At 34.4% G+C, this 17159-nt stretch overlaps 3 protein-coding genes across 7 annotated transcripts in view; all 3 read left to right on the top strand.

Moving 5' to 3' along the window:
* The window catches only part of LOC142204139 (protocadherin alpha-C2-like), a 198166-nt gene that overhangs the window by 58472 nt on the left and 122535 nt on the right, over positions 1-17159 (top strand). The window lies entirely within an intron of this gene.
* Positions 554-4889, top strand: LOC142204193 (protocadherin alpha-13-like). Its single transcript, XM_075275503.1, has 3 exons — positions 554-1013; positions 1107-3152; positions 4827-4889. The coding sequence occupies exons 1-3, from the start codon at positions 786-788 to the stop codon at positions 4887-4889; spliced, it is 2337 nt and encodes a 778-aa protein (XP_075131604.1). The 5' UTR covers positions 554-785.
* Positions 10589-14704, top strand: LOC142204192 (protocadherin alpha-6-like). The gene is made up of 3 exons (XM_075275502.1): positions 10589-11032; positions 11126-13162; positions 14693-14704. The coding sequence occupies exons 1-3, from the start codon at positions 10805-10807 to the stop codon at positions 14702-14704; spliced, it is 2277 nt and encodes a 758-aa protein (XP_075131603.1). The 5' UTR covers positions 10589-10804.

The following is a 17159-nucleotide window of genomic DNA, read 5'->3' as shown; positions in this document are numbered from 1 at the left end:
ACTATTAAGATATGAAAAAACTTGATAAACTTGAGATTGTACTGACCTTCAAAATATAGGGAATGTGTCATTCTTACCAGAGGGTAAATATCATAAAAAAAATCAGGAATTTTTTTTTCCAGAACAGAAAAATAAAACAAATTATACATTTGAAAGTCAGGGAATGAAAAAATAAAACACACACAAAAAATGTAATCAATAGCCCATTTATCTCTATGGTCACGTATCTCTAGTTCAAAACTAGTATGAAAAGCAAAAGGTCAAATAAAATAAATCTCAACATTTAGGAAATATTTACATAGTCATTAAATAGTTTTCAATGATAACTATTGTTATTCTTAATAAATTCTTTGTGCTATAAACGAAGTGGAAGAAATTATTCTTTACAAATTAATACTAGTTTGGTAGACTAAGATATTGCATATAAAAAACACTAAGTGTAATATCATTCTTATTTACATGTAATAATTAATACAAATATAAATATTATTTAATTATGCTATTTAAAAAAACTAAATTATAAATATTATACTTCCAAAAGATTCTCAAATAATACATTTGTAAATACAGACCTTATTTGCAACCTAGAAATTGAGCACTAGATGTCACTCCATACCAACTAATAGCAGCAAGGAAAGAGGAAATGCCGTTCTCCATCTTTAAATGAAATTCTTGCTATAGGGATTCTGGCCATGATAGATTTTTTTCTGTATACCTCGTTCTTCCATCAGCTGGAGTGCCTTATTTGGATATATTCTCACCTTCATCTTCACTGATTCTAAGAAATGCTGTATCAGAGACTGGATTATAAAGCAAGGAGCAGGTTGATCCATTTCTTTTTGTTACAAATAACGTGGGATGTGGTCCTGAGTCAGCTGCATTATATCATCCCGGAGGAATCCAAGCATGGCACCTTTGTTGGGAGAATTGCTCAGGATCTTGGACTGGATATAGGTGAGATTAATTCCAGAATGTTACATATTGTCTCTAGAGATGAGAAGGAATATTTCCAGGTGAATCTGCAGAATGGAATCTTGTTTGTTAAAGAGACAATAGACAGAGAGGTTCTGTGTTCAAATACTCCCTTCTGTATTATTTCTCTGCAGGTTATTGTAGATAAGCCTGTGCAGATGTATCGTGTAGATGTAGAGATAGAAGATATCAATGACAATAGTCCAGTATTTCCCTTCAGTGTGACTAGACTTGTCGTATCAGAAATGAAACCAGCTGGATCTCGATTCCCATTGAAGGTAGCTGCTGATCCAGATCTTGGAACAAATTCTATCACAAACTATGAGCTCAGTGCAAGTGAATATTTTGCATTGGATTTCCAAAAATATATAAATCAAATTAAGTCCTTAGAGCTTGTGCTGAAAAAGAATCTAGACAGAGAGAAGCAATCTGTGCACAACCTGACACTGACAGCTTATGATGGAGGCAAACCAAGACTGAGCGGCACTACACATATCATTGTTAATGTGGAGGATTTTAATGATAATGCTCCAGTGTTTGACCAGCCATTTTACCAGTGCAGTGTTAATGAAAATGCTGTGGAAGGAACTTTAGTGTTCAAGCTAAATGCTACTGATCTGGATGAAGGAAGAAATGGAGAGATAATATATGAATTTAGCAATATGGTGTCAGAGGAAGAGAAGGAGGCTTTTACCTTAGACAAACACACAGGAGAAATAAGAGTGAAAGGCAAACTGGATTTTGAATCTGTGAATATGTATGAACTTCAGGTTGAAGCTATTGATAATGGAGATTTTCAGCTTGTGGGACATTGTAAAGTTCTAGTGACTGTTGTAGATGTCAATGACAATCCTCCGGAGATGACGGTGACATCATTATCAGTGCCTGTTCCTGAAAATTCTCCCCAGGGAACAACAGTCGCCATCATCAGTGTCCATGATAAAGATTCTGGATCAAATGGGAAAGTCCATTGCTATATTACTGAACCTTCACCATTTAAGGTAAATCCAGCTTTCATGAGTGATTTTTCTTTGACATTGAATGGACCTTTAGATCGGGAGGTGAAAGATGAATATGAAGTTACTATTACTGCGAGAGATGAAGGTTCTCCATCCCTTTCTACATCAAAAACTCTGAAGATTGACATAAGTGACACCAATGACAATGCTCCAAGGTTTATCCAGCCAGTAGACACAGTGTTTATTAAGGAGAACAACCCACCAGGGTCTCATATTTATACAGCTTCAGCCTTTGACCCGGATATTGGACAGAATTCTTTCATTACTTACTCAATAAGGGAGAGGACAATTGAGGGGATCCCTTTATCTTCTTACATTTCCATTAATCCAGAGAATGGGAAGGTCTTTGCTTTAGTATCATTTGACCATGAACAGATTTCCTATTTCCAATGTCACATAAAAGCCACTGATGCCGGCCTACAAGCCCTCAGCTCTAACCTTACTCTAAACATATTCATTGAAGATATTAATGATAATGCTCCAACATTCACCCCACTTCATTCTGAACTAACCATCAAAGCACCCAAGTCAGCAGAGCCCGGACACCTGATAACTAAAGTAAAGGCCGTGGATTTGGATTCTGGATACAATGCTTGGACGTTTTATAAGTTGAAGGATTTTGGAGGATCTGGAAAATCCCCATTTACCATCGCACATCAGACTGGAGAAATTACTTTAAAGAGGTCATTTACAGATTCAGATAGTGATGAGTACAGATTGCATGTAGTAGCTCAGGATCATGGAGAACCAGTCATGACGGCAGAGGCACAAATTGTGGTATCTGTGGTGGAGTCTGTAGAAGAATTAAAGTTTGATAACCAAGAGACCAAAGTGACTGGTGATGAATTTTCTGATGAAAATATCTACTTGGTTGTTGCAATCTGCGTCATATCAAGTATTTTTCTTATTACTCTAATCGTCTTCACTGTTTTACGATGGCAAAAATACAGAGATGAGGTGAATGAACTGAAAGAAAATTACCGAATCTGCTCCAACACTGGCGGGAGCTGGATGTATTCCCAACACACTCAATATAACATAAGTTCTAATTCAGTCCGACCAAAAAGTGACTTAATTGTCTTTACACCAAATAACTCCCAGACATTAGGGAACGAAGAGCAAGTCAATCCCCAGGGGGTCATGTCAAACTCCTTCTATAAGGTAAGACTAGTTAAATATTTGTAATTTTTTTTTTTTTGCAATTAAAGACTTCTAATATCTTTGAGTTTTGCTTCCCAAAATAACAATGTTGGAAAGCAAAATTACTTCTAGATAAAATAAAATAGGGTATAATCTATAAGACTAATACAAATAAATTAGGACTTGTGGAGGCTTATTGTCATGGTGTTATGGCTCTATTTCCTGATATGACAAATGGACTCTGATGGTTCCCATAAGTTTTTGGTTCTTTCTCTTTTCTTAAAATAAATTTAACAAAATGTTTATAATTTTCAATTTTACTAAATTTTGATCTATCTTTAATCTAGTACATACTAAAACAAACCAGTTCAAATGGCAATACTGTAGTTTTACTGCGTTCTGACCATAATTTCTTCTTTACCAAAACATTATCTTTGAAGTTCAAAGAGCCCAGTACCAATTAGTACCAATGGTCTGGCAAATTGTTAATTTGAATCCTATTCTAAAAAAAGAGATTCAATGACTGCTCGACTATAGATTGGTACTGTAAGTTGTCAATAAATGTATTATATCTGTGCATTTTCTATATTGTTTGATACAGTTGTAGTCATGCCGTTATTAAACAAGTTCATTATAATTTGTCTGAATTGCCCAAGTATTGGACAAACTTTTTGAATTTTCTCATACCACAGCCAAAGTTTTGGGACTTTGGCCTGCAAAAATTCTGCAAAATGGTGCCCAGCTGGTCACCTGCCATACTGCTGTCCATTTTAGTCTAGAAATAAAATTGTACAAAAATTTTTTACTCAACGTTCCTGGGCTCTTCCGCCGTCTTCTCTGACCCCCAGGTCCATGCTGAGGCCTGTGATTGGGTTTCATTAGTCACTTGGAGTGTCAACATCATCATACATTGATACTATAGTGTCATCACTTACTCTGTAGCATACAAGCGTAATGAAATTGATACCACCAGATTTCCAAACCTGGAGCCTGGAGAAGATGGCAGACAGCGCAGCATGAAGAATGGAATGTTGTAAGATGCTGCAGTAGAGCCCAGGAAAGGTGAGTAAATGTTTGTTATTTTAACATTGTACTTAACTTCCCTGGCATCCGAGTATAATAGTCAACTTTCCCCTGCACATCCAGTTAAACCCAGACAAGTGCAGCCAAAATCAAATTTTGCTGGTGAACCTCTCACATATTCGCAAAATAAATCTTGCCTTACACTGCATACCACTAAAGTATATGCTACTGGATGCAAACTCAAATATAAAATTGTTGAAGAAGTTGTAATGAATGCAGGCCTGTTCCAGATTTATATGGACCTCCTTATGCCTCAACATCTTTTCTATCATATACCGCGTATATTACATACCAATAATGGCACCATTGATTTTTTTTTATCTTTGATTTTGCTGCATTATTTTGAGAAACAAGGGGACTTGTTCTTATAAAAATTATATAAATATTTGTTTTCTTCTATTTCTTATAAAAAGACCAAAAAACATCCACCACCGGACCTCCACTTACCACACTGTTGATATAATGTTCTTAAGATGGATAATAGTGTTAGCTTTATGGTAAAATGGATATGGCCCAAAAATTCTACCTTTGACCTATTAGTTAATAGATTATTATCCCAAAAAATCTTAAGGGTCATATAATTTCACAAATGTGTTCTTTTTTTATCTACAGTGGTCTGTAAGATGCAACTCTACTACGGTTGCCTTTGTACCGTGTGTCCCTGTTATTATCTAATCATTTATATTGTCTATAACTGAGAAAAATGAGGCCTGAAGTCCTTTAGATGCTTATCTGGGTTCTTTTTTGACCTCCTGGATGAGTCACTAATGTGTCCTTGGTAAACTTTGTCAGCCTGGAAGAAAGAGACATGGACGTGATCTGTTGATTGCACTTGCTAAAGGGCTCTGTTGAAGCCCAAAACGCATCATGGTGGTCATCTAAATCATTTTTACAATAAAAAGTTTTCAGTAAGATGATCTTCTTGATTGTGTCGTGCATGTATTCCAGAGAGTGCGGAATCCCTGTACATAGACCTCTGGTCTATCTGTTTTAGAGTTTTTAGAAATGCAAAAATGTGTACTTTCTCTGAGTAGTTGTACTATAGTATAGAAACAAAATTCTGTAATGGTATAGATATTAAGTAAAAGGTCTTTTCCTTATAAGTAGCAAAGAAACTTGCCAAATTTTCAGCTTAATGACAAATGAGACTAATATTGATATGTTGTAGCTGAGCTTATACGTTTTGGGATGAAGAAGACAAGGAACGTTACAAAGACATTTACATACATAACGGATCATCATTGAATAAGTCTACATTAAAAGGGAGTTTTGGATACAATTCTTACAATCTTGTACTGCCAATTTTCCTTGTCTAAAGCAAGCTAGATACTAAGTGATATTCGGAAGGAACATGACTTTTTATGCAGGTCTTATTTTATCACTATAAAGAGCTTTGGTGAGGCCATATCTTATATATGTGGAATGATTTTAGCCACCAGCTTTATAAAAGGAATTCACGGTAAGAGAGCAGGCAAGAAGTAAAAATGAGAATCTAATTTTTGAGGTGAATTTAAACAATTTAGGGATAGTTTTACCTTTTTGGGGGTGCAGTGTTGAAAGCTTGAACTAGAGGTACATGTACATTTACTGAACTATGAGGGCAAAGGAGTTGAGTACTGCTTATTTATCACTGCTTTGTTATTCTGTTCTTATATGTAAGCTATTTGAATAGTTTTTTATATGCTAACATACACAAAGCCTTTGCAATTTATCAAAAACTATTTTTATACAAATAGAGAATAGCCTAAGAAAAAAGTAGACAACTTTAAACTTAATTTTTTTCCATAGAATTCTCTTTTTTGATATTCATGGATGTTAAGGTTTGTTTAATCCTTGGTTTCAGCTAAGTTAATAGATTTTGGTTATCTTTTTTGAGTTTTGATGAATGTTAAAGAGCATTTTTAACAGATGGTAGACACATTCCAAAGTTTAACACAGGTTTGCTAAAAAAAAAAAAAAATCTAAAAAAATATAAGGACTTGTATGAAATAGGTATAAATGCATCTGAAAATGTATTGAAAATTTTAATTGAACCTTATGGAGGAGACTCATATAGAAAAAATTTAAAATCCAGCTGGAAGGAATTCACTACGACAGAAGAGTGAATTCTGTTTTGTAGGAATTTATATTATATTTCTGTTTGGGATCTAAATATATGTATTCATGCCTATGTTAGTTCCAATTACCATTCCATTCAGTGCAGCACTGCTCAGAACCTGTGCTTTAAGGTTGCCATGTCTACCAGTCAAACTCTGACTGGGGTTACTCCACCAGTCAAAGCTTTGAGATGCAGAGTCAACCAAAGTGCTACCTCAGTGCCCAATTTCGGGCTGAGATGGGGTACCTAAGCCTAGCATTGAGACTTATCATCTGTGATTAGTGTTACTATTACTATTCTGGCTCTATGTTTTAAGAACTTGTTCTGATTTCTGATATTTTAAATGTTTTTATGTGTTTGTTTTCCTGATACCAATATTTTTAACAATTAAAAACATTTTTGTAGTAATAAATTTAGATTTAAAATCAAAAGAATTCTTTGTGTTATTTATACATTGATACTTAGTTGGTGCTTTGATTTCTGATATTTACCTGGTTATTGATTTTGGCTTACGCACCTCTCTTATTGATTTGCATTATCCTCTTAGACTCTTCCGTATCTGGACTCCTCTCCTCTGGTACTCCTGTGATATAATTTCATATATTCCATATTCTCCTGGTTTTGACCCTGGCTTGTGTTTTTCTCCCTCTGACAGCTGTAAGGTTTCTGGGTTGTTCCTTAGTCTTCAAGTGTATATAGTTTATGGCACCTTGTTTCAACCTGGGTCCTAAAGGAGCCAAGTCTATCCCATCTTTTCATGGGCTCTGGTGAAAACCTTGGCTGACCTTAGTCTTACTCTTGTGAACCAGAGTGGTCTTGGATACTAGGTAACTTATTTTACTGGCTGTCTTTTGACCAACCAGTCACCAACAGCTTATTATGAAATTACTTAAGCAGCAATTCCATAACAATATGAAGTAATAGTAGAAATACTCGGGGACAGTTTGAACTAACATATAGTAAAACATATGATTAAATATCAATGAAACTTTGTTAATAGTATCACAAAGAGCCTAAAGAGGTTCCGTACCCAAAGAAGATAGAAATATAATGTCACATAAGTATCTGTTCTAAATCAGGGGTAATCACTTCAATGTGGGGGCTTGTCAGAGAAGTTTCACTGTATACTATATAAAAATATATATCAAATCAGAGAAATTTTGGGGTATTTTTAAATTTAAATATGGCGATACAATGAATCATCTAAGTGTAAGATCAAAAGCTCATGTCCAGGCTACTATTCTAATAACTATTCCTCACTGTTTTACTTTATACATTTCATAATCTTTTCATGGTAAGTTAATAAACTAATAGAAAAACATACGCAAAAGGTAAATGAATATCTAAATTTAAAAAAATATTCAGCTTTTTCCTTAGCTTGTTTCACTTATGTTTTATTAGTGTTATCATTTGTATAATTTAAAAAATGCTCATGCTAAGTAAAGTGTATGAGTTTTTAAAAATGAATGCCAATTATAAAAGATTTAATGATTTGTACAAGTTATATATTAAGAGGAAAGTTCACTCAACAGGGCTCATGCAAGGAGTGATGGAATTTTTCACTGTACCATATGTTTAAATTATAAATATTAATAAAGAAATCATTGAAACATATTTTTAAATTTAACATTGTTTCATTTTACGAGCTTATAAATGTCAACTTAAACAAAAAATAAATATACAGACCTTATATGCAACTTGGAAATTGAGCACTAGATGGCAGCCCCCACCAACTAATAGCAGCAAGAAAAGAGGAAATGCAGTTCTCCATTGTGAAATGAAATTCTTGCTGTAAGGATTCCGGCCATGATAGATTTTTTTTCCCCTGTTTCTTCGTTCTTCCACCAGTGCCTTTATTAATTGGACAAGTCATCACCTTTTCCTTCACTGATTTTAAGAAATGCGTGAAGTGTGGAGAGTGCTTACCCCGAATGAATAGATTATATGTTGCTGTCTAGAGAATGTTTAATAAGACTTTTCGTTATTTACATATGTTGTAGAAATTTCTACACTTTTCTACACTGTTTTTCTGCAGCTTTCATTCTCTTCTATGGGGACAACTTCTTTAACTACATTATGATGTTAAAGCGGCTAGGCAATACTTTTTTGTCTTTACTTAGGTTTTTGTTCATTTGTTATTGCTTTTATTGCAAGATCTTTTTAAGCTTTTATATTACTGTAGTTACAGTCACAAAGTCTAAGTAATTCAAACATTTTGTAAACATTTAGAAAATATAGACGCTTTTTTAAAAGTGACCATTTCAATTCCTCCATTTCTCATATTTATAGTTTGATATCTATTAATATTAGCATTTGGTTGGTCCCTGGTTTAGTATCTAAATTAATAGATTAGCAATAAAATCTATCTATCGCTCTATCTATTTATCAATCTACCTATGTATTATTGTTCTAGTCATATACTTTGATTAGTAAGTAAAAAGAACATAATTTAACTTTTCTTATGAATTTATTTTTAACATATACAATTCTATTGTTAGACAAACATTTTCCAATTAAATATAGTTTTTCTGTATAAAAAAAAATTATTGATATTTGAAATTTGTAATCTTGTGTATAAACCATTAATGAATCATTTAAATAAGTCTGATAAAGGAGACTCACATGGCAACTACTTAACATGGAGCTAAAATGAATGGACAAGAACATAATTATTTTGTGGGAAGATTGTAAAGTTATGTGATAATTTAAGAACTTGGCAATTGACAATGATAAAACTATTACAACAAAAAGGCATGTTTTAGGTCATGGATAGTCTGTTCAATGTGGTGTCCTTTTATAGAAGTTTTTCTAAAATTTGAGAGATGACTAGAGGAATGAAAGTTAAGTAAAAACTAGAAAATCTAAAGATTAATTATACATTATCGTTGGTGGCTTCAAAATGTTGGCCTAGAAGAGAATTTTACTGTATGTTAAAATTTGTTCAATGAGAGTAATTATAGATAGGATATTTAGGAAGTTATTATTTCAAATATGAAATATACATAATTTTTTTTTTTTTAACTATAAGCACACGTTTCTATTGGCAATAAACCCTTAGTGGCAGGCTACAGAAATCTACATTGCAAGTGCACTCATCAAATATGATACCTTCTTAGAAGTTGAGCGTGCGACATAGCCATTGGGTTTCTGATTTTTCCCAAACATGGATATGATGGCAATATCGGCTATTACAGTCAACTCTGAGTTTGGGTATTTAACTCCTCAGATAATTTGTTGAGAAGTGTCTATAGGAGCTAAAGGTTTCTTTTCAGTTTCATTCTGAACTTTCACTGAATATTTCCACATTACAAGACTTATTTAAGGGTCAAAGGTTTGCCATATTAACATTACTATTGAGCCCAACATCCACCCTCTTTATCTAAAATACATATAAAAAATAGAAACATATACACAATATGTATTCCGACATAAAAAAATACTCAAACTAAAAATAATCAATATTTGGCTCATACAGTGAACCCCAAAGAGGGAAAAATCTAAATGTCTTAATCAGTGTTTTCTAACAGTTCACCAAATATATTTCAATAAAAATGGATGTATATGCTACGTCTTGTCCTGCAAAAAAAAAAAAAAAAAAAAAAAATCACCTTACACAGCTCTGAATATGGAAGTTTATAAAATGGTGACAGGTGTAAAATGTGGTAATTATACATTTATATTAAAGTTTCATTTATTCATTTTTTTAAACTATTAAGATATGAAAAAACTTGATAAACTTGAGATTGTACTGACCTTCAAAATATAGGGAATGTGTCATTCTTACCAGAGGGTAAATATCATAAAAAAAATCAGGAATTTTTTTTTCCAGAACAGAAAAATAAAACAAATTATACATTTGAAAGTCAGGGAATGAAAAAATAAAACACACACAAAAAATGTAATCAATAGCCCATTTATCTCTATGGTCACGTATCTCTAGTTCAAAACTAGTATGAAAAGCAAAAGGTCAAATAAAATAAATCTCAACATTTAGGAAATATTTACATAGTCATTAAATAGTTTTCAATGATAACTATTGTTATTCTTAATAAATTCTTTGTGCTATAAACGAAGTGGAAGAAATTATTCTTTACAAATTAATACTAGTTTGGTAGACTAAGATATTGCATATAAAAAACACTAAGTGTAATATCATTCTTATTTACATGTAATAATTAATACAAATAGAAATATTATTTAATTATGCTATTTAAAAAAACTAAATTATAAATATTATACTTCCAAAAGATTCTCAAATAATACATTTGTAAATACAGACCTTATTTGCAACCTAGAAATTGAGCACTAGATGTCACTCCATACCAACTAATAGCAGCAAGGAAAGAGGAAATGCCGTTCTCCATCTTTAAATGAAATTCTTGCTATAGGGATTCTGGCCATGATAGATTTTTTTCTGTATACCTCGTTCTTCCATCAGCTGGAGTGCCTTATTTGGATATATTCTCACCTTCATCTTCACTGATTCTAAGAAATGCTGTATCAGAGACTGGATTATAAAGCAAGGAGCAGGTTGATCCATTTCTTTTTGTTACAAATAACGTGGGATGTGGTCCTGAGTCAGCTGCATTATATCATCCCGGAGGAATCCAAGCATGGCACCTTTGTTGGGAGAATTGCTCAGGATCTTGGACTGGATATAGGTGAGATTAATTCCAGAATGTTACATATTGTCTCTAGAGATGAGAAGGAATATTTCCAGGTGAATCTGCAGAATGGAATCTTGTTTGTTAAAGAGACAATAGACAGAGAGTCATTATGTCCAGATACTCCCTTCTGTATTATTCCTCTGCAGGTTATTGTAGATAAGCCTGTGCAGATGTATCGTGTAGATGTAGAGATAGAAGATATCAATGACAATAGTCCAGTGTTCCCCTCCAATGTATATAATCATGTCATATCAGAAGTGAAGCATGCAGGCTCTCGGTTCCAATTAGAAGAAGCTGCTGATCCAGATCTTGGAACAAATTCTATCACAAACTATGAGCTCAGTGCAAGTGAATATTTTGCATTGGATTACCAAAAATATTTAAATCAAATCAAGTCCTTAGAGCTTGTGCTGAAAAAGAATCTAGACAGAGAGAAGCAATCTGTGCACAACCTGACACTGACAGCTTATGATGGAGGCAAACCAAGACTGAGCGGCACTACACATATCATTGTTAATGTGGAGGATTTTAATGATAATGCTCCAGTGTTTGACCAGCCATTTTACCAGTGCAGTGTTAATGAAAATGCTGTGGAAGGAACTTTAGTGTTCAAGCTAAATGCTACTGATCTGGATGAAGGAAGAAATGGAGAGATAATATATGAATTTAGCAACATGGTGTCAGGGGAGGCATTTACCTTAGACAAGAACACAGGAGAAATAAGAGTGAAAGGCAAACTGGATTTTGAATCTGTGAACATGTATAAACTTCAGGTTAAAGCTGTTGACTATGGAGATGTTCAGCAAGTTGGACATTGTAAAGTTCTAGTGACTGTTGTAGATGTCAATGACAACCCTCCGGAGATGACGGTGACATCATTATCAGTGCCTGTTCCTGAAAATTCTCCCCAGGGAACAACAGTCGCCATCATCAGTGTCCATGATAAAGATTCTGGATCAAATGGAAAAGTTCATTGCTATATTACTGAACCTTCACCATTTAAGGTAAATCCAGCTTTCATGAGTGATTTTTCTTTGACTGTGAATGGACCTTTAGATCGAGAGGTGAAAGATGAATATGAAGTTACTATTACTGTGAGAGATGAAGGTTCTCCATCCCTGTCTACCTCAAAAACTCTGAAGATTGACATAAGTGACACAAATGACAATGCTCCAAGATTTATCCAGCCAGTAGACACAGTATTTATTAAGGAGAACAACCCACCAGGGTCTCATATTTATACGGCTTCAGCCTTTGACCCGGATATTGGACAGAATTCTTTCATTACTTACTCAATCCAGGAGAGAACAATTGAGGGGATCCCTTTATCTTCTTACATCTCCATTAATCCAGAGAATGGGAAGGTCTTTGCTTTAGTATCATTTGACCATGAACAGATTTCTTATTTCCAATGTCACATAAAAGCCACTGATGCCGGCCTACAAACCCTCAGCTCTAACCTTACTCTAAACATATTCATTGAAGATATTAATGATAATGCTCCAACATTCACCCCACTTCATTCCGAACTAACAATCAAAGCACCCAAGTCAGCAGAGCCCGGACACCTGATAACTAAAGTAAAGGCCGTGGATTTGGATTCTGGATACAATGCTTGGACGTTTTATAAGTTGAAGGATTTTGGAGGATCTGGAAAATCCCCATTTACCATCGCACATCAGACTGGAGAAATTACTTTAAAGAGGTCATTTACAGATTCAGATAGTGATGAGTACAGATTGCATGTAGTAGCTCAGGATCATGGAGAACCAGTCATGACGGCAGAGGCACAAATTGTGGTATCTGTGGTGGAGTCTGGAGAAGAATTAAAGTTTGATAACCAAGAGACCAAAGTGACTGGTGATGAATTTTCTGATGAAAATATCTACTTGGTTGTTGCAATCTGTGTCATATCAAGTATTTTTCTTATTACTCTAATCGTCTTCACTGTTTTACGATGGCAAAAATACAGAGATGAGGTGAATGAGCTGAAAGAAAATTACCGAATCTGCTCCAACACTGGCGGGAGCTGGATGTATTCCCAACACACTCAATATAACATAAGTTCTAATTCAGTCCGACCAAAAAGTGACTTAATTGTCTTTACACCAAATAACTCTCAGACATTAGGGAATGAAGAGCAAGTCAATCCCCAGGGGGTCATGTCAAACTCCTACTATAAGGTAAGAGTAATGAAATGAAATATTTCACTGTTAATGTTTTCCTATTTCTTTGTGTTTTTTAAAACCAAAACTAAAATTATGTTAAAGGAAACTACATAAATAATTTACATAAATTTATACAAAGTTCTAAGTAAAATCTATCTGCAAAATAAGTCTGTTATTGTTACTGTCATGGCTTCTTTTCATATTGTCTCTTGTCGTCTTATGCTATCTCGTTTTCAAAGTGATTGATTTCAACAGCCTCAGATAAATCACGTCACAGTTTTGTCAATGTATTTTTTGGTAGCAACAATATTTTTGCAGTTTTTTAAAAAAAATCACTACAGAGTCTTTCCTTGTACGGCATCACGCTATGCAGCTATACTTCTATACTGCTATACTAACTATAGCCATTGAAACAATGATATTATGAGAAATTATTTCTGCATTGCCTTATTGTTATCTTATTGAATTACTCTTACTCATATTCATAAAAAATTAATGCTACACTTGCAAACCTGAATATAGTTGTGTGGGCCTCACCAATGTTAAATCCATGCTAAAACTCCAAATTCAGTATCTCAAGTTATTTTTTGATTTCTAAACTCAGAATTAGGTGAAACAAAATGTAAAATAACTCAATATGTCTTAAAGTTAAAGATTGATTCATCAAGGGAAAGATTTATAAAACATAACATCAATTCACTCATAAATGACTTTCTTATCAAAAACAATATATCTGTTTTATAATAGAAAGGATAATCAGCACTAGGCTTGGGCCGTACTTGAAATTTCAGGATCTTTTTTAAAATCTGATTTTCGATCATTTTCCAGCCATTCCCGATCACTATCGTGAAATTTGCTCGATCGCCGATCGGGATCTGATCTTTCCCAATCCCGATCGCTCAACCCTAATCAGCACTTATAGAATATTAGTTGTTTCAATGAATTTCTATCTTTTAAACTTTCAGTATAGTAGCAGGATAGAAGATTTACAAAGGTAAAGACTACAGATTCTTCAAACCTTACGAGATTCATTTTGCAAAGATTCATGAGATTCCCCCACCAGTTTTGTCTAAGACCAAATTGATTTGTTCCAGAAGTGTTATTATTATAAGCTGGAATCTCTTTAGATCCCAGAGTATAACAATGGAAGGACCAGGAGTCCCTTCTGGCATGTAGTCTTCTTTTACAGGCATCTTCCAGCCATTTCATTGACATCAACAGCCCCAGGGGATTGCTAAGTCCTGCGTTTGGGCCTAATCAGTCATAATGCTTGCATCAAAACAAAACTATTATATTCCTTGTTCTAACACAGTGAATAAGGCTTCTTTGTCTTTCATTCTCCCTGACCCTTCCATTCTTTTGAACTTTTTTGCTGCCAAACCAATCTAAGACAAGGATTGTCAACAGATATGGCGCAAATGGTGTGGCAAAAAGTTTATGTTATTACTATTTTCCGAAAGGTTAAATGACTTTGCTTGATGGCAACCCAACCATAGTTTAACAGTTAAAGTTGAACACTTATTTTTTATGAATTCTATTTTTTAGAAAGTGATGTAGTTACCAGCAACCACCATGAAGGATCTCCCATGAAACAAACATCATTTTATATAAAATAGCAGGGATATGATTGTTGTTAACAGTAAACGTGATATTTTTGGACTCTATAAAGTATTTGATACAGATTGACTCTGGCATTTGGTGTGTGTTCTGTACACGGTTAGATTCATTTCTAGATAACACTATTTGTTATTGGTTTGAAAAACCAAGAGGATCACTATAGACATATGTTTGCAGGCTATTTCAGCTATATGGACAAGATCTGAGGAAGGGTTGGTGCTAGCTTGTGGCACCAATACCCCGAAACGCGTCATCTGTACAAATAAAAATATTTTTCCTTTGCCAACCCTGCTCCAGTGGTCGTTGTCGAGGGTGTGTGCGCCCACCGGATTTTTCCAACATTGTGGGATATCCAGATTCCACTAACCACTCAGACATTTTAGCAGCCCGTCCTCCAGGAGAGCTCTTTTTATCCAGGTAGTGGATAAAAGCCTCACAACCCTATTGTCATACCCACAAAAGTGAAGTTGAAGGTACCTGTTCCCCAGAGGAGGAATCACACAACCAACCATATGAATATGTGTCACTTCCCAGTAAAGGAGGCGCGGAATCTTCTTTTTTTTCTTCCTCATAACATAATACTATTTGTTATTAGACACAAATTTACAATACTTAAAAAATTATAATATGTAAATCCAATATCAATATGTCTCAACTCCTTTTATATACAGTATATACAGTACTAATGCTACAAGTGACTTTTCCATCATGATTTTTGCTACTTTTGTTGAAAGAGGATTCTTTAATAACACATTTTAAAAAATCTGCCAACAAAGGAAAATATTATTGAGGTTTCCGATGGATAAACATCTCTCATAGATAGGAGTGTTGTCTATGGCTCACTGTAATTCTTTCTGGTTCTCATTGATAAGGACCTAAGTTTAGGACCCAGATAAGAGAAATGTTATTTCGATAAAGACATCCTCTGAGCATTTTTGGAACATTGGTACGGCCCCTTACTCAACACAGAAACATTAAGTCTTCCCTCCTCTATTTACCCAACCTTGCCATGAGGGGGTTGCGTATGATGCCATGATTAACTGGTATCGAAATGAGTGTATTATATAGTGTGCTATAGTGTTACACCTACTATGTAGAATGTCTTATTCTCTTATCCCTTTAAGCTATTTTTTTTAAAGAATTAGAGGTTCTGTTAGAAATATGTCACTAAGAACAATCATATATAATTCCCAAAGTAGGACATGGTACACTAAAATTTTAGGAAGCTTGTTTTTTAAAGAGGACCTTTCACCGATTTGGGCACAGGCAGTTCTATATACTGCTGGAAAGCTGACAGTGCGCTGAATTCAGCACACTGTCGACTTTCCCAATCTGTGCCCCGGGTAAAGAGCTATCGGTCCTGGTACCGTAGCTCTTTACAGTCAGAAGGGCCTTCCTGACAGTCAGTCAAGTACGTCCTTCTTCACAGCAGCGCCTATCGCGCTGTGCTGTGTGAATGGAGAGGAACTCCCCCCTCCCCTCCTGATAATACTCGTCTATGGACAAGCACTGTGAGCAGAGGGAGGGGGCATTTCTCACACTGTACAGCGCTATAGACACTGCTGTGAAGAAGAACATTCCTGACAGACTGTCAGGAACGCCTTTCTGACTGTAAAGAGTTATGGTATCGGAACCAATAGCTCTTTGCCCAGGGCACAGATCGGGAAAGCCGACAGTGCGCTGAATTCAGCGCACTGTCAGCTTTCCAGCAGTATATAGAACTGCCAGTATATAGAACTGCCCAAGTCGGTGAAAGGTCCTCTTTAACTACTAGAATTTTGGTTATTACCATTTTTATCTTCTTTTAAATGAACTTGTTGTTTTTTTATACGTAAGCTAATACAATTATCAATCTTTTATTTTATTTTTTACTACCCAAAAACTTAGGTAATTTAAACATTTTATACATAGGTAGAAGAGACCCTGGGGTAAAAGAAAAAAAATAAAAGAAAAGAAATTATTTCTTATTAAATAAATTTACTTAATGTTTTTGACTTATTTGGATTACTTGATCTCTTGGTTCATAGTTAAGTTTATAGATATTTAATGATAATTTTAAATTTTTATCTATTTATTAAATTGGTGTTGTCATTTAATTCACATACCTTTACCTCATCTTTTAAGCCAATTCGTGATTTTAGATGAAAGTTAAGATTTGAGTAATTTTTTGTTAATGTCAGAATATTTTCAACTACTACCTGTTGCCTTCCAGTCTACCATATCTCCAATATATGCAAGAAAATTAAGTAAATGTACCTGAAACATTATTGAATATTTTTAATGAAACTGGTAGTGAAGTCTCTTCCATAGATTGCTCAAAAATTGAGCTAAAATTAACTTACCAGTATATGATCAGTACATGGCATTGAAGACTGGAATGTTATATAATATTCCA

The sequence above is a fragment of the Leptodactylus fuscus genome, chromosome 5 (assembly GCF_031893055.1).
Source record: "Leptodactylus fuscus isolate aLepFus1 chromosome 5, aLepFus1.hap2, whole genome shotgun sequence".
Taxonomy (NCBI): domain Eukaryota; kingdom Metazoa; phylum Chordata; class Amphibia; order Anura; family Leptodactylidae; genus Leptodactylus; species Leptodactylus fuscus.
Note: the sequence above shows the minus strand (reverse complement) of the source record. Positions and strands in the feature narration are given on the sequence as shown.